At 35.4% G+C, this 22,385-nt stretch overlaps 1 protein-coding gene across 2 annotated transcripts in view; it reads right to left on the bottom strand.

The window, feature by feature from the left end:
* Positions 1 to 2,508: 2,508 nt before the first annotated feature.
* Positions 2,509 to 22,385, bottom strand: part of LOC150076375 (protein kinase C, brain isozyme-like) — an 847,829-nt gene continuing 827,952 nt past the window's right edge. For both annotated transcript variants that reach the window (XM_090387781.1, XM_090387780.1), the window contains one exon: positions 2,509 to 2,661. In XM_090387781.1, coding sequence (XP_090243907.1) covers positions 2,509 to 2,661 — 153 coding nt within the window. The remainder of the gene's footprint in view (positions 2,662 to 22,385) is intronic.

The raw sequence follows: 22,385 nt of genomic DNA, 5'->3' as shown, positions 1-22,385 counted from the left end.
AAGCCAATAGTAAAACTTTTAATTTTCAAAACTTGGAGTATGTTGGCTTTATGGTCCGATCACTGCAATTCTGTTTTCACTGGTTGATGAAAAGCAAATAGTTAATTAACAAAGGTATTCTGCTTGTGTTTACATAAAAAAATAAATATCTATTAGGATGATTAAGTATTATACAGACACACACATAAATGAAGAGAGAGGAAGACATTAAAGAGTTCTATGGTGGGTAAAGGGATTATTATTGATCAGCATAATGTTATTACTTGTTCTATAACAATTTAATTTTTTCTGAATTCTTTAATTTTCAAATATTGGTATAATACGATTCTTGTTACTCATTTAATACATTTAGACATTTGGATTTCAAAATGATGGAAGGTGGGTGTTCTTAGTAGCACAGAATGGAGTGGGAGAGTTATATGAAGTTCCTAAGAGGAGGTCATATTGCTAAGAGGTGCAGGGCATCTTTCAGGAAGTCCCAGGTATATGTTGGTGGTTTTCTTTACCAAATGTCCAGCCCATATCTGTACAAATTCAGTAACTGTTAGCTGTTAAATTTCTTTAACTTAGAGCAAGTAACTCTTAAATTCTTTAACTTGGAGTAATCAATGAGCCTAAAATCAACCACTTCATATAATAAGTATAAAATACAAGACAACATTAATTTGTTACAGTAAACATACATTTAAGTATATACACATATATATATGAATTAAAGCTATAGTATCCTTTCCACTATTTTGACTTTACAGAGTGGAAGAAAGTTTCTATTGATGAGTTGCTGACATTTTTAAACTGTGAATTGATTGACATCAAGTCACTGACAAATACATATACACACACACAGTTAACATATTCACATTGAGAAGAAAGATAGCAAAGAGTATATACTTCAACCAGGAATCGAGGCTGGAATTTCACTGCTGATCATCGTGCGACTATGTTACTGTATTGAGAAATTGTCCCCAGCCGAATGTCATGTCTCCTCCCCACCAAATAAAAATTAAGCTAACAATATATGGAAATTACCCATGAAGTAAATGATAAAACTGGCAGGTTTTCAGAAAGAGAGAAAGAGAGAGAGAGAGAGAGAGAGAGAGAGAGAGAGAGAGAGAGAGAGAGAAGGCATGACATCCAGGTACAGACAAAAGATAAGCAGTAACAGTATTCGCACGCTTGTTTAAAGAAAAATTACCCAGATTTCGAATCCTGGTTGAAGTTACATCCTACTTCACCTGATTAAAAACAGGTGTAAGCTGCCAGTTTTAATATTTGCTTCATAGGTAAGTAAAAAAAGTTTTATAGGCTATATAAATGATAACAGAACAAATAAAAGGTACTCATGATTACAAATTTAACAGCATCATGCTGTCAGAATAAATATTTAAATGTATTTTTAACTCTTGCAGGCAGAAAGGTCAAGAGTTATAATAAAGGCCTTCATAAAAACTATGATTTCTTAATTGTATCTGGTAGGTTTTCGCTGTCCGAAGTTTATTATCAATGTTAAACTCGAAGTTAATACTAACAAACACTTAAGACCAGTTAGTAGTAGGATAACAATACAAACAAACATATTCTAATTATAAAATAGATTATGCCTGACATATTTATTACATAGGAGGGAATGGGACTTTTGAAATTTCTTTGTATTCTTGAGAGTTATAAAAACGATGACTCCTACGATTGTCCTTAACATATCAAAGATACTAGTTAAGTCTCTTTGATTACAATTACTAGTATCACTGCATAAAAAGTTCACATATCAATATAAGAATAACTGCTTATTCAGTATGCAAAAGACTCTGATAGCAACTGACACATAACAACCTAATCTTAACTAGCCAACATATAAAACAAAAAAATAAAATATGCAATATTAGCATAGATAAAAATAACTGTAATAGTGAAGAAAAAGATTTTATATCAGTGAAGTTCAATTATTCTATTAGCAATCATCCAGAGAAACATATACAATTATAAGAGAATCTGAAATTTTGGTACTTTATATAAGCCAATCAAATTCTGTTTTTTTCAGATATTAAATAATACTGCATTGTACTGAATAAGTGAAAAAAATTGTTAAAATTTGTTAAATGTTGCAAATTGAGGGAGAAATATAATGATGCATCATTTAACAAGATATCAGTCACATTTCATTGCAAGTAAGAAATTAATATTAAGTAGAAAGGCAAATATACATAATTTCCTGAAAACTGATGAAAAGTTCTTCATCACCATCCACATTATGCAAAAGTAGGAAGCCTTCTCATTCTCCAGTAAAACTGAGAATGCATTATTTTTTCTTGCTTTCTCTTTCTTGTTGCAATTGAATGAGAACAACCAAATGTTTTAAGATAAATGATCACATTTATTATTATCAGAGGAGCTGATATGGCACAGTAAACTCTGCTGTATAAAGTTACAGCATGCAAAATAATTCATCAAAAACTGTGCACACTTTTCTTTTAGTTGCATTTAACTGATGAACACAATGGAGCATCTCACTTACACATGTTGCACAAATTCTGGATTGAGAAATGAGAATCCAAAAAACTCAGTCTGATCAAGATTCATCATGAATAACTTATCAGTCGGAGTAAGTTCTGTATTTTCACTTGTAAACTGCTTGTCGAAGTTACTAACATCCTTCCGGTGCTTCTGTCAAAGAAGAAATACTATGTTAGTTGTTTAATGACATTTTCATTTTCTTATTAAACTAATGTACATTGTATGCAAAATATTTCATGAAACCTACATGCAAAGATATTTTCTTTTCAGAACATTGCTGATTTACACTTCCTGCTAAAATATCTTGATAGTCTTCAAATGGAGTTATTTATAAAGTATTAATTGTGGGTAGAGGCCAAGTATTACACTGTCTAGCCACTTTATTGGAACCATGAGCTGATAGCATGTTGCACCACCATTAGCCTGTAGTCTGAATAATTGTCTAACCAATGTGGCATAGAGTCATCAGGATGTTAAAAAGTGACGCACGGAATGTTGGACCATTCAAACAACAACAAACTGTCCTAATTTCATGGAGTGACATAGTAGAAAATTGTGTTGATTCAAGGGATTCAGGAATTGGACTGGCCAAGGCAGATTGTGAAGTCCTCAAACTACTCTTTCACACATGTGGCAGGGCAGATGACTACTGTTATCTTGAAAGTACTCTGTCTATAAGGAAAAATATGCAACATTGCTGGGTGTACCTGATCTGCAGTGATGTTCATATATGCTCTAGCATTGATGGTGCCTGTTGATGGGATCAGGAGAAGAATATGCCCACACTATTACCCCCCTGCTGAAGGCAGGGGGGTAATAGTGTGGAAAAATAGTGTGGGGGTAATAGTGTGTCTGTACTGCCAGTACATAACAAGATAGTGAACCATTGCCTCATTTGTAGTTTCCTTCACACTCAAACTCTTCTACTGGTGTGCTGAAAACAGTAAATTGGGACTCATCAGAGCATATTACTTGCCTTCAATCTTCTTGCACCCATCTGTTAGATAACTGGCACCATTGTAGTCATATATTCTGGTTGTGACTGAGAACACTGACTTCTATAAAGGCCTCCTACTCCTATAGTGTATTCTTTACATGGTGGAGGTGCTGATGCCTTGTGAAATTTGCACAGAGGTTAACTATTCTATCATTCAGTCATGGTTACACTTAATATACTCCAGCTGTCATGCACCTTTCTCCATCACCTTACATTACACTTGCAGTTATGCCCATATCTGGGTATTTTTCAAATTAATAGAATCAAATGACTCTAGCCTTTGAATATTAGACAAAGTGCAGCCATCCTCCTCCTGTAGCACCTGCTAAATGTGCCCCAACAATTTTACCTTTTTGGAAATCTGTGAGATTCTGTCTGTTCCCCATTGCTGGTAAACTGACTGGGCACTTGTTAGGCAAAGTGTCTATTGAGAGCTTACCTGCACATTGTATCCTCTTCGATTTACATATTTGTAATTTTTATATAGATTGTTGCCTATAGCCCAGATTTTCATGGTTCTAATAAAGTGGCCAGGCAATGTATAAATACCAGTATTAGTTTTAAAAATTTATTCAATTATAAAAATAAAAGAAAAAGGAAATCACAGAACCAGAAATTCCCTAGTCATCCAAAAAGGAAATGTCAGCTCATAAAAGTGACCCATCAGAAATGTGAATACTGTTTTTAAAAAATTCTCTTGGACTAAAATCATACAGACCTGTGGTTTCTAAAAAATATTCTTTATTATTATGCAAAGATGATTTAATTTTTAGTCAAGCTTGAAAGTACTGTACGGGTCACTCATTGCTCAATGATTGACAGAACTCTATATTTGTGAACTGAAATCAACTTTATGACACCACAAAATGGTGAAAGTGTGTGACATAATTTTGAGCTATTACACTGAAGATATTTTTATGCTTTTCTCACATTGCTATTCCATGACAGAGAACTCAAGTTGTCATTATGGCATGGCTGTGTAGGAAGTATTTTGTCTTGCCACTTGCCCTATGAATTTTCTGAATTTTTAAATTAAATTTCAAATCAATACATAGTTTCAGATGTATTAAGTTTTTCAGGATTTGTGCTAGAATGGCTTCATATTCAAGGAATATTTCTGAAAAATATTTCAAAATCTAGCAAAATACCATGAAAATAAGCAAGAAAATGCCATAATAATGTCATAGTACAGTGATTGCGCCACTTGTCACTCTGAGAGATCTCATTGCACTGAGAGATCTGGGTTCAAATTCCATTGGACATCGGAATTTGCCAATCTCAGGTAGCGGGAGTATAGTTTCTCCCTGTAAGTTATTCCCTGTTTTTCAGCCTGGAAAATATACAGATTGGCTTGTGGAACACACCAGAATATCACTGCTTTTATTCTTCAATTTATATTTCCATTTCTTATTGTCTTTTTCACCTTTCTCTAGACATTTCCTATCTATCTTATCTTAAATGCTTTTACTTTTTCAGTCACAATCAAGTTCCTTGTATCTTAAATCTGCAGGATTACAATTTTGATATTCCTCTATATATTCTAATTTTTATCCTTTCTAATTGTTTCTTTTTGTATTAATTAGTGTCCATATTTCTGCAACACACACACACACACACACACACACACACACACACACACACACACACACACACACACACACACACACACACACACACACACACACACACACCTAACAGTCTAATAGTTTTTGTTTTATTTCCACATGCACTATCTGGACATATATGATATTTGCCAATGTCATTCCCTCCCATCTCTATCTTTCTCTCTAGATAAAAGAAATTTGATTACTTTTACTAAAAAAGTATCAGCTACTGGAACAAATTAACACCTTGCCTTGTAGAGGTGAAGAGCTTATGCAGATTTTAAGATTAGATAACTATTTAAAGAAGATACACAAAACATAAAACTTGGGTGACATTTTATTTTATTTATTTTTGGTGACTGATACTGCAAAAGGCCTGCTTCCTTGCATCTGTTTTGCTAATTTAATATTAATACTAAAATAGCAAATTTGCAGGATGTTGCATAGTATGAAGTCTTCCTTTGATCATAGAAACATCTTTAACCTAAAAACTGATAGGAATAAGAAATGGAGAGAGAGTGCAAAGCACTAGGAAATATTTATGATTAAAAGCCACCCCAAGTCCATATTCCATAGGAATAAAGGGAACATTATCATTCAACAGACAAATCATTATTCACCCCCCCCCTCACTAAGGGAAACACCAATCCACATCAACCTCCAACACAAGCAAGTCTCCCATCTAATGCATGGGCAGAATAACTGTACTACCCACCTAAATGAAATGTCTGCCATCCTACCAACTGGCAGGCTATCCCACTTCTGTGAAGGAAGAATAAGCCAGGTGGTCTTGTGTTTTGATGGCAGCTGTATAAAGAAGCCCTCATTCACTATGAAAGTCAATACAAATGATGTGTGAGCTGCCTTTCAGCACCACTACATAGGTCAGCAAGGAATAGCTTGCTTCTAATATTTTACACTTTTTATCAAAAACCATGCCACCATGCAAAATTAATTCATGATCACTAGTAAAATGTCTTTCCTATAAGGCAAACTTTAGGAAGAGAACAAAAGTCTAGAGTTAAATTCACTGAATATGAGAGATTTGGTAGCAGTGGTGAACTTGCCATTACATTCATAAGAACTCTTACCTGAAAGAGTTCTTAAGAATGTGATTAATTAGAAAAGTTTTTGACTTATGGAACTCTGTATGAATATATTTAAAACAACAAATTAAATAAGAAAGAATGGTCCAGAAAAAAAAGGGAAAAAAAATTAAAAAAAAACAAAAAAAACTGATTTTTATTTAAAAATGTTCTAACATTATGATTTCATCAAAACCAATATATACTGGTTTTTATATAATTTATTGTGAAGTAAATGAACAAATATTTCAGAAAAATAAAAGAGTCACAAAAATCAAGTAAAGCAAGACAGATGGTATTAAAAAAATGAAGCACAGGAATATTAACTTTAAAACTTTTATACTTGAAATGATAGCTTTCTCTTCTTTACAGTGAAAGGAAATAGTTGTAATACTTGAATTAAACTTATAATATATAAAGAATTAAGAACTACATTTTGTATCAACATGATCAATAAAAATAAAAAGTAAAAATATCAATATATAAATAAATCAGTTTGTTATACATAAAAATTTCTAATCTCAGCTTCAAGTCTTAAAAAAATTTAAACCAAAACTATACTGCTCATATCTACAGAATTTCTTTTTATAAGAAATGCAGACATTATTCTCTTGTTCAAATGCCTAGTTTCTTTATGTACACAGCTAGTGCAAGCCATAACTGCCAATAATTATATTATAGAAATTATGTCTTCACATCATTGTATTCTACCCTTTGATGGTAATACCAATGAAGCAGTTGTAAAGCAGTTGCATTCTATTACAATGGGCAATAATACTTTTTGGAAAGGAAACTGCCTTTTACTTGTAACTTGACAATTCTGTCTTTCCTTACAAGACCACAATGGGCATATGATAAACTAAATATCCTGATAAAGAAAGTGGAAATGTTATTTCAGATGATTTGAATGATACTTTCATCAAATCAAAGATTTAGAAAAGAAAGAGAACATGTAGTTCCAATTTTCAAGCTTTGTGAGAACTCAAGAATATGGACAACAGAAAAGCCCAAGTGAATTGCATTTTAGGTCCACCAAAATCTACTGACTGGTGTGCAATGTCAATCAAGTGGATCACCATGCTAATATTCATCACAAACAACTGTCAATGTAAATGATTTTATCAGAATATTACAAGTTTAACTGTTCTGTTGAAAATCAGTGGCTTAGATGCATGGTTATGAGATGATACACAGATGACATATATTAGGAGCATCAATGAAGGTCATAAAAGATTATTTCAAAAGAGAATTATCAGCATAAGGCATATCAGGTCTTGCTTAATCCATCAGACTACACATTCTCAGAAGAAAAGGGTTTATTGATAGTTGAATGAACTAACCCTCCTTGGAATCAAATAACCCAAGTTACCTGCCAGTGTTGTGGAATACAATAATGTCAATGCTATGAGAAGGACTTGATTCAGCATTTCTATATTTTTACATGCCATTGAAGAACATAAAAGAAATATTTCCTTTATGCTTTTCCCAGTTATATATACAGTAGTTGCCTTTTCTTAATTCATGCCAAGATCCTTAAAGAATCTAGAAACATTACTAAACTTTAATTAGGATTTTGTTGGAGTAAAGATATACACGAAAGTATGCTAATGGAATATCTGGGTAATTCAATTCTTTTGCACAATAAATTCAACTTAAAAGTAATTCATGCTATTTATTGGCATTTCTTTTAACAAAAGTTTTAGGTCAGTATAACTTTGTACTGAGTTTTTCAGAATGTGAAGATTGAAAGCTGCATTTGTACTGAGAGATTAATATCAAATTGTGCTGTTGTTGTTGTTATTTGGTTTTTAGGTGCCTCCTGCCCACCTGGCTATAGAGGCACCCAAATTGTGCTGATTTGTGGTGTATACATAAAGAGAATTTTTAAAATTTTGTAGTGTATCACTCTTGAGATATCTACAGTAATGCTTTTCAACCATTTCTTTTACTTAAATAAATACTCTTTATTGTATAATGAGAGAAACTGAATAGTACTGTTGTACAAACACCCTTCACAGCCCAGTGATCCAGTTGTTTGATTGTACACCAGGCAGTAGATTGCAGTGGACTTTTGGTCACAAAACTTTTTTGCAAATTTACATTTTTTGCAGAACTCCAGACATTGGGGTTCTACAAAAATTACTGAATCACATTCCATGAACCCCACTGGTTCATGGAATGTGATTCAGTATATTTATCACTTAATTGTAACATAAAAGAATGATATGCCTGCTTACATACATCATAATAAATTAATGGAAATTTATATATCTCCTTATAAAAGAAATTCAGTTCTTGCATAAAATTTTAGAATAAGAAATAATAAAGTAAAAGAAAATTTAAGAAAATGAAAGAAAATCACAAGAAAATTTTAAATGAGAGAAAAGGAAAACAGCAGTAAATGACTATTAAATGACAGGCAAATAGCCATATAATTTGTGTAATTTATGAATAATTTGAAATAACGCATAACAGACAACACTCACTCCGAAGGCAGATTAAAAAAAATAATAATAAAATAAGAATAAAAGTAATAAAAATAAGGCAAAGGATGCTGCAAGTATGGGAAAATTTAGTTAAAGTGTGATGCCACACAACCTTAACTGTATAAAATACAAAATAATCACATTTTATAATATAATTTAGTATTCCCAGTACAGCAATCAAGATTAGATTAATATGACCAATTTAAATAACATAACACTTTATGTTTAACTGATTTATTTTGCTAGCATAGTGTAGTGCTTTACCACTACTGAAAAGCTTATACTGGTACTGTTGAGATCTCTTATTCTCTTGCATCAAGTTCCTTTTTCCATCAAGTTACTGCATTATAGTGTCTAATCTACAGGCCAGATGATTGTGAAGATTATGATGAGAGCCTCTAGATGCAATTGGCATGGGAAAGTAAGCATGAATGTCTTATTATGGGTGATTTCAATTTGCCTCTAATTGATTGGAGCAAATGGGAAGGAAACTCACATGGGGGACAAAATTTTTAAATCAAATACATGATTGTTATTTGTATCAACATGTCAGGGAATGTACTAGAGAAAAGAATATTCTAGACCTGATCATCACCCATGAACCAGATGATATAACAGGGCTAATGGTACAGGAACCAGTAGCAGGAAGTGATCATGGAGTTCAACAGTGGACGATGATGAGAGGTAGCAGTAGTTAAAGGCAAAGGAATGGGTTATAATTTCAGGAAAGGGAAGGAAATTACAGCGGCTTAAGTGCTACATGGCCTCTATTAACTGGATAGATATCTCACAGAGAGCAAATACAATTGAATTATGATATACCTTTAAAAAATTAATCACAGAAGCCTTGAATGCATATATACCATTAAAAATAAAAAAATACTCCATTAGGAGGAATAATGAAGATGCCAGATTACTTGAGCAGAAAAAGGCTGCATGGAAAAGTTATAGAACAATAAAAAGTACTGGAGCCTATAACAGCTTAACATTTATCTGTAATAATGCCACAGAAAAGGTTAGGTTGGCAAAGGCAGGTTATGAGAAATCTCTGGCAAACAAAGTGAAGAGTGGAGATGTGGATGTGGGATAGTATTAGATACCCCAACTGATGTTGCCAACATGTGAGTAAGGCTCCTGGGGCTGATGGTATATACCCCATAATTTTAAGGCAGGCGGAAAGTGAGTGCTTTGAACAAATTGAGGCTAATTATAAGAGCATCACTGGACTCAGGAGAGATTCTATTGGATTGAAAAAGTGCCAATGTTTCTCCAATACATAAGGGTGGGTCTAAGGGTGCAGTGGAAAATTACTGGCCGGTCAGTTTAAGTTCAGTGTCAGGGAAAATCATGGAGGCAATGATCATGGGTCGAATCCAGGATCATTTGGATAGAAAAGGAATTCTGAAGGATATGCAGCATGGTTTTGTAAAGGGAAAATCATGTTTAACAAATCTGGTTTGCTATTTCCATAAGGTCACTCGTGAGCTGGATTTAAGGTATAATTTCGATGTTGTTTATTTCAGCAAAGCATTTGACTCAGTCCCACATTAGCAGTTAATATATAAGCTGGAACAGGTTGAAATCACAGGGAAAATCCTTAGATGGATAGCAGGATGGCTTCAGGGCAGGAGGCAGAGCGTTGTGGTAAATGGTTATTCCTCAGATTGGGTTAATGTAAGAAGTGAGGTTTGCCAAGGATTAGTGTTGGGGGCCACTGTTTTTTCTGCTTTGCTTAAATGACATCGATGAAGGGATAGAGGGTGTGATGTCTAAATTTGCATATGATAAAGGTTGTTAGATTAGTTATTGATCACTGCCAAGCTGAGCTTCTTCAGAGTGATCTAGATACACTTCAGCGCTGTCAGAAAAGTGGCAGCTTTCCTTTAATACAGCAAAGTGCAAGGTCTTACACATGGGGAACAGTAACCCGAAAATAACTTATACACTTTTTGAAGTTGAACTAAAGTCACTAGTGGAATCGAGGGACTTGGGAGTTATGATATGGTCAGACATGAAGTTCTCAGAGCATTTTAGACAGGTGGCAAGGAAGACCCATAGTGTCCTATCGATGATTTATCGAATATTTGCTAGTAGATATAAGGATGTCATAATTTTAGATCATACTTGGATTACTGTGAAGACTGCACCTAAAAAAAAAAAAAAAAAAAAACCATCGAACTTTAGCATTAGCATTAGTAGAGGCATTTGATGCAAGAAAGCAAGCTTATGCAGCATCAGCCCAAAAAAAAAAAAAATAAAATAAAATAAAATAAAATTCAAAATACCTGTCCAGCTGAGCCTTAAACTTATTTAGGCTATCAACTTCCACGACAAGGGATGGAAGTCTGTTCCACCAACCGACCACCCGCTGGCTAAAGGCAAATTTCCGCACGTCTATCCTACATCTGTCTTTCCTCAATTTGAATTTATGCCCTCTCAGGTAATTATTCTGAGCAAGAGGAAGAATCCCATCAGCATTGAGCATGCTCAAACCATTCAAGGCTTTATACACCTCTATCAGATCACCTCGCTGGTGCCTAGTCTCCAGACACTGTAATTTGCAAAACTTAAGCCTTTCTTCGTAAGAGCACCCCTTTGTTCCATTCACTACTCTTGTTGCCCTTCTCTGTACTTGTTCCAGCAGCTCTACATCCTTCTTGAAATGACACCTCCAGGCCTGTATACAGTACTCTAGGTGTGGTCTGACCATTGCCTTATACAAGAGAATAATCACCTCCTTATCCCTGCTAGAAAAATTCCTATATATCATCGATACTACACCATGAGCTACTCTTGCAGCCCGTCTGCATGGTTAGAGAACTTCATATCTGCCTGCACAACCAACCCCAGGTCCTTTTCATTCTCTACCACTGTCAGTGTAGTACCACAGAGTTGATACGTTGCTCTGGGGTTGCTGATTCCCATATGTAGTACTTTACATTTGTCATTGTTAAACTTCATTTGCTACCTCTCAGCCCATCTGCTCAACCTTTCCAGATCCTGTTGCAGCAGCATAGTGTCAGTAGTGTCCTTGACAGCCCTGCCAACCTTCGTATCGTCTGCAAACTTGGACATTAAGCTTGATATACCATCATCAATATCATTTATAAATACAGAAAACAATAATGGACCCAATACTGAACCCTGAGGGACTCCACTAATAACATTAGTCCATGATGAGCAGTGTCCATTGATTACCACTCTCTGTCTTCTCCCCTCAACCACCCCTTTATCCATAGCAGCAATTTGCCTCCAATGCTACACTGCTCCAATTTGTGCAGCAGTCTTCCATGTGCAACAGTATCAAAAGCCTTTCTAAGATCCAAGTATATAATATCAAAGTTATACCCTGCATCCAGTTCTTTTGTGACTGCATCATAGTATCCAATCAAATTGGACAGGCAAGACTTCCACTTAACAAAACCATGCTGTGTCCGAGCTATAACTGAAATCTTGTCTAGATGATCCTACAGTGCTTCCTTAACCAGTGCCTCCATTAATTTTCCGGGAACAGAAGTTAAACTCACAGGTCTATAATTACTAGTGTCAGTGTTTGATCCTCCTTTGTGAATTGGGGTCACATTTGCACATCTCCAGTCCATGGGTACCTCCCCTGAGTCCAAGGAAGCTCTCGTAATTATGGCTAAGGGTTTGCTTACTTCCTTTGCTGCCTCCTTTAATATAACTGGATAGATCCCATCTACCCCAGGTGCCTTTCTTGTGTTTATCTTCAACAATTTCTCCTCCACTTTACTCTCAGAGATTACAAGATTCTCTAGCTTACTGCCAGAGTTGAATACACCTCTGGCATTCCCCTCGCTGAATGACTCCTCATGTGAATGTCAATGCAAAATATTCATTTAGTTTGTTAGCTACCTGAGCAGGATCATCAACAGTTGACCCATCAATATCAAGTGGACCAATCTGATTCATCCCCTTCCTTCTAGAGTTTACATAAGTAAAGAACTCCTTGCTGTTTTTCTTTGCATCCCTTGCCAAAGATATCTCGTAATCTGCCTTCGCCTGCCTAACCTCCTTTGTAACTTGGTTACAGATCAACTTGTATCTATCTTAGTCTTCTGTGTCACGTGTTAATTTGCATGTATCCCATGCATTTTTCTTCTCTGCCATATGTCTCATTAGTTCATCTGACATCCATTTAGGCCTAAACCTTGAACAATATTTCTTAGTTGGTATGTAAAGCCTAGTAGCTTCCAAGATAAGTTCCTTGAATGCTTCCCATTTTGAATTTGCTGCTGGTAACATCATCAGTTGGTCCCACTGTATAGAATTTAAATACTGTCTCAGTCCATTGTAGTTGCCTTTACAAAAGCAATAACCCTTCCCTTTACCCCTAATGGTAGTTACCTCTTTGAGTAAATCCCACTTCAGCACACTGTGACAATGCCACCTAGTGGTTCATATATCTGCAGATTTTTAATGCATGAAGAATCACTACTGATAATCAAATCAAGAGTATTACTCCCTCTAGTTGCCTCCTGAACATGCTGATGTAGAAAACAATCATCCAATAAATCCACAAAAGACTTGCTAGTGTGTGAGTGACCAGCCCCCAAATTCCAGTCAATATCTGGGAAATTAAAATCCCCCATTATAAGACTCTCTGATTTACTGGCCCACTCTATTTCCCTGTACAATTTCTTATTATACTCATCAGAGTCATTAGGCCTATAGCACACTCCTACTCTCAATTTTGATCTCCCAATGCTTATGTCACACCAAACTGACTCGACACTGCACTGTCCAGCGATGTCGACTGGCTTCACTTCCTTGGATTTTATGTATTTCTTAAATAATAGCATAACCCCTCCTCCCTTCCTATCCTGTCTATTCTTTCTATAGATATTGTACTCCCGAAATTCCAGTTCTGCATTCCTTATATCTGTGTGACGTCATGTCTCTGAAATCCCAACAATATTTGCCTTTGATGTTTTGAGCAATACCTCAAATTCATCAAATTTATTTACTAAACTCCTATCATTGGTGTACACGCAAGTATACATGCACCTGTTCTTTTTCTTAGCTACCCTAACACAACCCATGTGTTTACTTGTACCTCAATGATTCCCAGCAGTCTCTGAAATATCCTGCATCTTATTTTCCAGGCTGCTGCTCATTCCAATAGAAGCAGTGCAAGAATCACTTTCACCTCTGCCAGTGGCTATTGTTAATCTATTAGCCCTTGTATTCCCCCAATCTAGCAGTTTTCCGACCCACCTAACACAGCAAGAGTCCAGAGTCGGGCAACTCACCTGGTGAGATCAGCAAAAGGCCATTCTCATGAGGAACGACTTTGAATATGTGGGTTGCATAGCTTGGAAACTAGGCACCTTAGAGGCGACTTGATTGGGGTGTTTAAGGCTCTGAGAGGCAATTGTAAAATGAATGAAGATGAAAATTTTGTGGTTATAAATGATTCTAGAATTAGGGTCCATAATTCAAGTTACATGGAGAGATGTTTAGACTGGATTGCAGGAAGTATTATTTTAGCCAGTGAGTTATAAATTACTGGAATAAGTTACCTACACGGGTGGTAGAGGCTCACAGTTTGGGGAAATTCAAAGGTCAGCTGGATCATTTATTAATTATTTATTTTATTATTATTTTTATTTATTAATTTTTTTGGCTGGTGCAGCATAAGTCTTAGGTTTCCACATGACCATTACTAATACTCAGTACTGTTGTGGTTTGGTAGGCATCCAGGCAAATGCCATTTGAGTAGGAGCACTTTGCCTTTGTATGGATTACCCTAGGCAAATCACAAAAATATCTCATGACAGTGCTATTAATATTAATCAGATTGATCAGACATGTTTGCTGCTTAAAAAATCTATGTTACAACTGTAGTATAATTACGTTTCTGGTCTCGATGGTTCTGCATTACTTCTTTAACCAGTTACTCCATTATTTATCCTGGAGTAGACGTTACCCTTTGATCTCTCTTGCTGCTTGTCACCCTTTGATCTCTCTCTATTTGAACTAGGAATACATCTGTCCATCTCCAGTCCCATAAGTACCTTCCCTGAATCCAAAGATAACCTCATAATAGCTAGTTTGCTGGACAGAACCCATCCACCCCATGTACGTTTTTCACATTTAGCTTCAACAATTTCTCCTTCACTTTTCCTTCATTTCTCACAAAATCATTTAGCTCCCTGTTAGAATTTGATACACTTCTGGCATCTCCATCCCTAAAAAATTCCTTGTGTGAACTTAGCTGCAAAATATCTATTCAGTTCATCAGTAACCTAAGCAGAATCATCAACAGTTAAACCACTCATATTTAGCAAACCATTGTGATTCATGTTCCTCCTTCTAGTGTTTACATAAGTAAAGAAATCAGTGGTATGGGATGCTGAGAGTACCCTTTGTCCAAGGGAGCAGTTTCACATTGAACCGGCAATGAGTGGATACCTGTATATTCGGCATTAATAGTATTTTTTTTTTTTACTTTGCATATGGTGGGAGAATATTATTCAACATTAGTAACATCATGAAAACAGAGGATTTGATTTTAAAAATTGACCAGATTTTTTCGGATTTACTGTGTTCAATTCAGAGATAAACACTACATATCGATTTCTTTATTGATTTAGACTTCCAGGTGGGGAACTTGGTTATCATCATCATTGGTGGAATGTCTCCAGTGAACTTCAGGAACCAATCTCTAATTTATTTAATTTGTGGGATAAACAATTAATTGTTTGGTTGATTTTCATTGTTTCTTTCTGCTGATTTTTTATTTTCCTTCCATTGTTCTGTTGAATTAAAAGAAAACTAAGTGTTGTCATACAAAGAATTAGAGAGATATCATCTTTTTCTCTGGTTTGATTTGAAATTTATGTATACAGCAAAATCTCATTACAAATAACATTATTAAGTAAAAATTTCATTACAGTGAAAATGTTTTCGGTTCCCTCTTATTATCAGCACATTGTAATAATGAAACTTATTAGTGAAACAGTCCTTCTGACAAAAATTCCATAAATTATTTTCTAAATTCATCTGTGCATAAATATTAGCATTAACATAGGCACATGATGCAAGAAAGCAAGCTTATATAGCATCAGGCAAAAAAATATAACAAAAAAACATCCTTATTTCACCCATCCACTCACTCCAAATGTTTGTCAAGTTCTGCCTTGAATCTATTTAAGCTATCAGCTTCGACAATGACAGATGGAAGTTTGTTCCAGCAATCAACCACCTGCTGGCTAAAGGCAAACTTTCGCTCATCTATCCTACAACTGTCTTTCCTGAATTTATCCCATCTTAGGCAATTATTCTGAGTGAAACGAAGAATCCCATCAGCATTGAGCATGTTCAAACCATTCAAGGCTTTATACACCTCAATCAGATCGCCTCACAGGTGCCTAGTTTCCAGACACTGTAATTTGCAAAATTTAAGCCTTTCTTCGTAAGTGCAACCTTTTGTTCCAGTCACTAATCTTGTTGCCCTTCTCTGTACTCATTCCAACAGCTCTACATCCTTCTGAAAATGAGGCCTCCAGACCTGTATACAGTATTCAAAGTGTGGCCTAACCATTGCCTTATACAAGGGGATAATCACCTCCTTATCCCTGTTAGAAAAATTCTTGTATATCACTGACAAGACACCATGAGCTACCCTTGCAGACCGTCTGCACTGCTCAGAAAACTTCATATCTGCCTGAATAATTACCTCCAGGTCCTTTTCATTCTCTACCACTCTTAGTGTAGTACCACAGAGTTGATACGTTACTCTGGGGTTACTGCTTCCCATATGTAGTACTTTACATTTGTCAATGTTAAACTTCATTTGCCACATCTCAGCCCATCTGCTCAACTTTTCTAGATCCTGTTGCAACAGTGTACTGTCATTAGTGTCATTAACAACCCTGCCAACCTTCGTATCATCTGCAAACTTGCACATTAAGCCTGATATATCAATATCATTTGGGTGGATGGGATCTATCCAGTTATATTAAAGGAGGCAGAAAAGGAAGTAAGCAAACCCTTAGTCATAATTATGAGAGTACCTTGGACTCAGGGGAGGTCCCCACGGACTGGAGATGTGCAAATGTGTCCCCAGTTCACAGACCAGTGAACTGGGGACACATTAGTTTAACTTCTGTTGCGGGTAAAATAATGGAGTCACTGGTTAAAGACGCATTGCAGGATCATCTAGACAAGACTGCAACAATAATTCAGACACAGCATCGGTTTGTTAAGGGAAAGTCTTGTCTGACAAATTTGATTGGTTATTATGATGTGGTTATCCAGTTCCTTTGTAACTGGATGCAAAAAATTATTTTTATATCATATACTTGGATTTCAGGAAAGCTTTTGACACTGTTGCTCATGGAAGACTATTGTACAAATTGGAGCAGAATGGCATTAAGGGTACGTTTCTACAATGAATAAAAGGATGGTTGAGTGGGAGAAGACAGAGGGTGGTAATCAATGGGTGCTGCTCTTTGTGGACTAATGTTATTAGTGGAGTCCCACAGGGTTCGGTGTTGGGTCCACTGTTGTTTTGTATATTTATCAATGATATTTATGAAGGTATATCAGGCTTAGTATCAAAGTTTGCAGATGATACAAAGGTTGGCAGGGTAGTTAATGACTAATGGCAGTGTGTTACTGCAACAGGATCTAGAAAATTTAGGCAGATGGGCTGAGAAGTGGCAACTGAAATTTAACATTGAAAAATGCAAAGTACTGCATATGGGTAGAAGTAACCCCAGAGAAATGTACCAACTGTGTGGTACTACACTTAAGGTGGTAGAAAATGAAAAAGACCTGGGAGTAATTGTGCAGTCAGATATGAAGTTTTCTGAGCAATGCATACAGGCTGCCAGGGCAGATCATGGGGTGTTGTCAATGATATACAGGAATTTTGCTAGTAGGGAAAATGAGGTGACTGTCCCTCTGTATAAAGCAATGGTCAGGCCAGGCCTTGAGTACTGCGTCCAGGTCTGGAGGCCTCATTTTAGGAAGGATGTAGATTTGCTTGAGCGTGTACAGAGAAGGGCAGCAAGATTGGTGAGGAGAATGAAGGGATCCTCTTACGAGGAGAGGTTTAAGTACTGAAAATTCCAGCAGCTGGAGACTAAGCACCTGTGAGGTGATCTGATTGAGGTGTATAAGGCCTTGAATGGGTTGAGCACACTGAATTCTGATGGGATTCTTCCACTTGTTCAGATTACGAGCCTAAGGTGGCATAAATTGAAATTGAGGAAGGACAGATGTAGAATAGATGTGTGGAAATTTGCCTTTAGCCTGCGGGTGGTTAATTGCTGGAACAAACTTCCATCTTTTGTTGTGGAAGTTGATAGGTTAAATAAATTTAAGGAGAAACTGGACAAACATTTAGAGGGGATTGTTTTATAATTTTTTTTTTTTTTTGGCTGATGCTGCATAAGCTCATACACTTGCTTTCTTGCATCACATGCCACTACTACCACTACTACTACTATTTATAAATACAGAAAACAACAATGGACCCAGCACTGAACCCTGAGGGACTCCACTAATAACATTAATCCACGAAGAGCAGTGTCCATTGACTCTCTGTCTTCTCCCACTCAACAATCCCTTTATCCATAGCAGCAATTTGCCTCCAATGTCATACTGCTCCAATTTGTGCAGTAGACTTCCATGTGCAACAGTGTCAAAGGCCTTTCTAAGATCCAAATATATGATATCAAAGTTATTCTTTGCATCCAGTTCCTTTGTGACGACATCATAGTATCCAATCAAATTGGTCAGACAAGACTTCCCCTTAACAAACCCATGCTGTGTTCGAGCTATAACTGAAGTCTTGTCTAGATGATCCTGCAATGCTTCTTTAATCAGTTCCTCCAATAATTTCTCTGGAACAAAAGTTAAACTAATAGGTCTCTAATTACCTGGGTCTCCCTTTGATCCTCCTTTGTGGATTGGGGTCACATTTGCACATCTCCAGTCCAAGGAAGTTCTCATAATTATGGCTAAAGGTTTGCTTACTTCCTTTGCCGTCTCCTTTAATATAACTGGATAGATTCCATCCACTCCAGGTGCCTTTCTTATGTTTATCTTCCACAATTTCTCCTCCACTTTACTCTCAGTTACTACAAGATTATCTAGCTTACTGCCAGAGTTTAATAGACCTCTGGCATTCCCCTCCCTGAATAACTCCTCATGTGTGAACGTAGATGCAAAATATTCATTTAGTTTGTTAGCTACCTGAGCAGGATTATCAACAGTTGACCCATCGATATCAAGTGGACCAATCCGATTCATCCTCTTCCTTCTAGAGTTTAGATAGGTAAAGAACTCTTTGCTGTTTTTCTTTGAATCCTTTGCCAAAGGTTTCTCGTAATCTGTCTTCACCTGCCTAATCTCCTTTGTGACTTGGTTACAGACCAGCTTATATCATAGGCTTCTGTGTCACTTGTTATTTTATATGTATCCCATGCATTTTTCTTCTCTGTCACATGTCTAATTAATTCATCTGACATCCATTTAGGCCAAAATTTTAAACATTTCTTAGTTAGTATGTAAAGCCTAGTAGCTTCCAAGATTAATTCTTTGAATGCATCCCATTTTGAATTTTCTGTTGGTAACGTCATTAGTTGGTCCCACCGTATAGAATTTAAATACTGTCTGAGACCACCATAGTCACCTTTACGAAAGCAAAAACCCTTCCCTTTTCCCCTGATGGTAGTTACCTCTTTGAGTAAATCCCACTTCAGCACACTGCGATCACTGCCACCTAGTGGTTCCTTTATCTGCAGATTCTTAATGCATGAAGAATCACTACTGATAATCAGATCAAGATAATTACTCCCTCTAGTTGCCTCCCGAACATGCTGCTGTAGTACTGGTGTACAAAGAAAAAAAAAATTATATCAAAACCATGAATCGCTATTTCAGGAACAAATAAGCACTAATCTAGTTTAATCGGTCATGTCTAAAACTCCTTATCCAGAACACCGTATCTATTGTATCCATACCATAAATACATTTGCTTGAAGTAAAAAAACATGGAAGCTTTGCAAGATTTTAGATTTACATAACAAAAAAAGAATTTATTATTGCACCGGTTACGATTTTCATAACTGGTGCAGTAATCAAAACCATTTATGATTTCATATTCCCGATGTGGGTTCAAATTCAGGAAATTTATTTATTTTTTCCTGTGGTCTGGAAGGGTGGGTATACAGGAATCTTTTTATTAATAAAAAATATTGTATGGAGCACAATGATGCCATGTAAATTTGAATACTGATATTTTTTCTTTTTCAAGGGGTGAGGGAAAAGTACTGAAAATGTTTGTACTGCTCCATGAAATGAGTTTACACCATAATACTATACTGTATTTCTTAATGTTTAGTTTATTAAACTTTTATAAATACTATATTTCTCATGAATAAAATATGCTTGCAGAATTGGAAAACCTGTAAAAATACATTTGATTTTATAGTATTGTGTTGCCATTTTATGGCTATTTTAAAATAAATCTCAGCAATATGCATATTGAACAAAATTTCAATAAAAAAAAAAAAAAAAAGAATCATATTCCCAAAAGAGTTAGTTATAATGAGATTTTTCACATATATTTTTTAAAAATATATATATATGTAAACTGCTTTAATTCCACAATAAAAAAAAAATATATATAAACTGTTTACATTCCACAATAAAAAAAAACCATATATATATATATATATATATATATATATATATAAATTCTGAAATAGTACTTAAAAATCATCTTTAGCTTATGTATATGTATCTTTTCATTTTTAATTGTATAGTTAATATTTCATACCCTTAGGTCATTTTCCCTTCTAAGAAGTTCTAAATCTCCAGTCCCTTGGGGGGCCCCCCTCTGTAGACAGGTGGGCAGTAGCAGCAGTATGTAGCACATGCTTCTTGATTAGATTGGGGTTCGAGCCCGTGAGCCACCAAATACGGAGGATGTGGAAAGGTCAGGGAATGACCACCGCATATCCCCCGGAGCAATATGGCCTTAGTTGCTAATGCTCCTAAAAAACCAAATAACAACGTAACAACAACTTCTTATCCAGGTTCTACTGTATATATATATATATATATGTATATATTAGCATTAGTAGAGGCATACGATGCAAGGAAGCAAGCTTATGTAGCATCAGTCCATTCCAAATATCTGTCCAGCTCAGCCTAAATAAATTTAAGGCTGAGCTAGACAGGCATTTGGAATGAATGGAGTGGTGAAATGGGAGGGTTTTTTTTTTGGTTGATGCTGTATAAGGTTGCTTTCTTGCATCGTATGCCTCTACTAATGCTAATGCTAATATATATACAATAGAACCTGGATAAGAAGTTTTCCAAGGGACTGGAGATTTAGAACTTCTTACACAGGAAAACTTCTTAGAAGGGAAAATAACCTAAGGGTATGAAATATTAACTACACAAATAAAAATGAAAAGATACACACACATACATAAGCTAAAGATGATTTTTAAGTAGTATTTCAGAATTTATAAACATTTTACTCTGCCTATGGAAAACATTTTTAAACTGAGGATTTTTTTCTAATTGCTTACCATTCTATTCATTAAACTCAATACCAAGTTGGAAGAATGTGCTCCTTTGGAGTTTCAACACACCTTAAAAGGTCACAATTACAATAAGACACAGAAACAGTTCACTAAGTAATTCAGAACTGTTCACAACCATCAGAACTTAACTCTTAATGTGGTTGATGTATCCAATTATGGATATCGATGTAAATAATTGCAATATGTCACTTCCATTATATCAAAATGTTTATACTAAAAGGATTTTAGCGGCGAAAGCCTCAGACTACGGAATATTCACTAATCGAACAAGTTAGTGCCAAGCATCATTTTAGTTCGTAGCAAACCAACAAAGTAGGTGAAATGGCATCATTTCTGCTAAATCTCATATTGTGAATGCCTTCACAACGAGTTGCCCTGATATTGCATTACCTCCAATAAGCAATGCTTTGCCAATGGAGAATACTAATGTTATTTATTCTTGGCCAATACTCGGTGGTGGTATCCGCCAAGAATAAGTAATCATCTTCTCCATTGGCGAAGAGTTGCTTACTGGAGGTAGTGCAATATCAGGGCAACTCGTGAAGGCATTCACAATATGAGATACATGAATATCAAAAACAGTGCTATTTCATCTACATTGGCGGTTTACTATGAACTAAAATGATGCTTGGCACTAACTTGTTCGATTACCAAATGTTTATATTGTTTAATATTTTTAGTAATAAAAATAATTTCTATATTTCTTTAATAATTTAATAATAATAATTTAATAATTTAATAATAATAATTTAATAATAATTTCTTTAATAATTTCTATATTTAAAAACGTATTAAGTGGGAAAAAGTTATTATAATAATACACTGTGTATTCTTTATCACTAACTTTTTATGCGGGGAAACTTCTTAAGCAGGAAAATAATACATTACAACATATAGAGTTGAAATTGAGACTTAAGAAACCAAACCTAGTAGAGGAGAAAATTTCTTACGTGGGATCCATGTTCTACTGTATATATATGTATATATATTTCCAAATTCAAGTTTTCAGTTTTCAATCTCATCCAGACAATCATGTTAATGCAAAGTTGGATGTAATCCTGAGTAGTCTCTATAAATTAAGATTCAAAGGAACCTTTCTTTTATACAGTGCT

This window comes from Mastigoproctus giganteus, chromosome 13, assembly GCF_048544385.1.
Source record: "Mastigoproctus giganteus isolate SK-2022 chromosome 13, ASM4854438v1, whole genome shotgun sequence".
Classification (NCBI taxonomy): Eukaryota; Metazoa; Arthropoda; class Arachnida; order Uropygi; family Thelyphonidae; genus Mastigoproctus; species Mastigoproctus giganteus.
The sequence above is the reverse complement of the archived record's forward strand: the minus strand, read 5'-3'. Positions and strand labels throughout refer to the sequence as shown.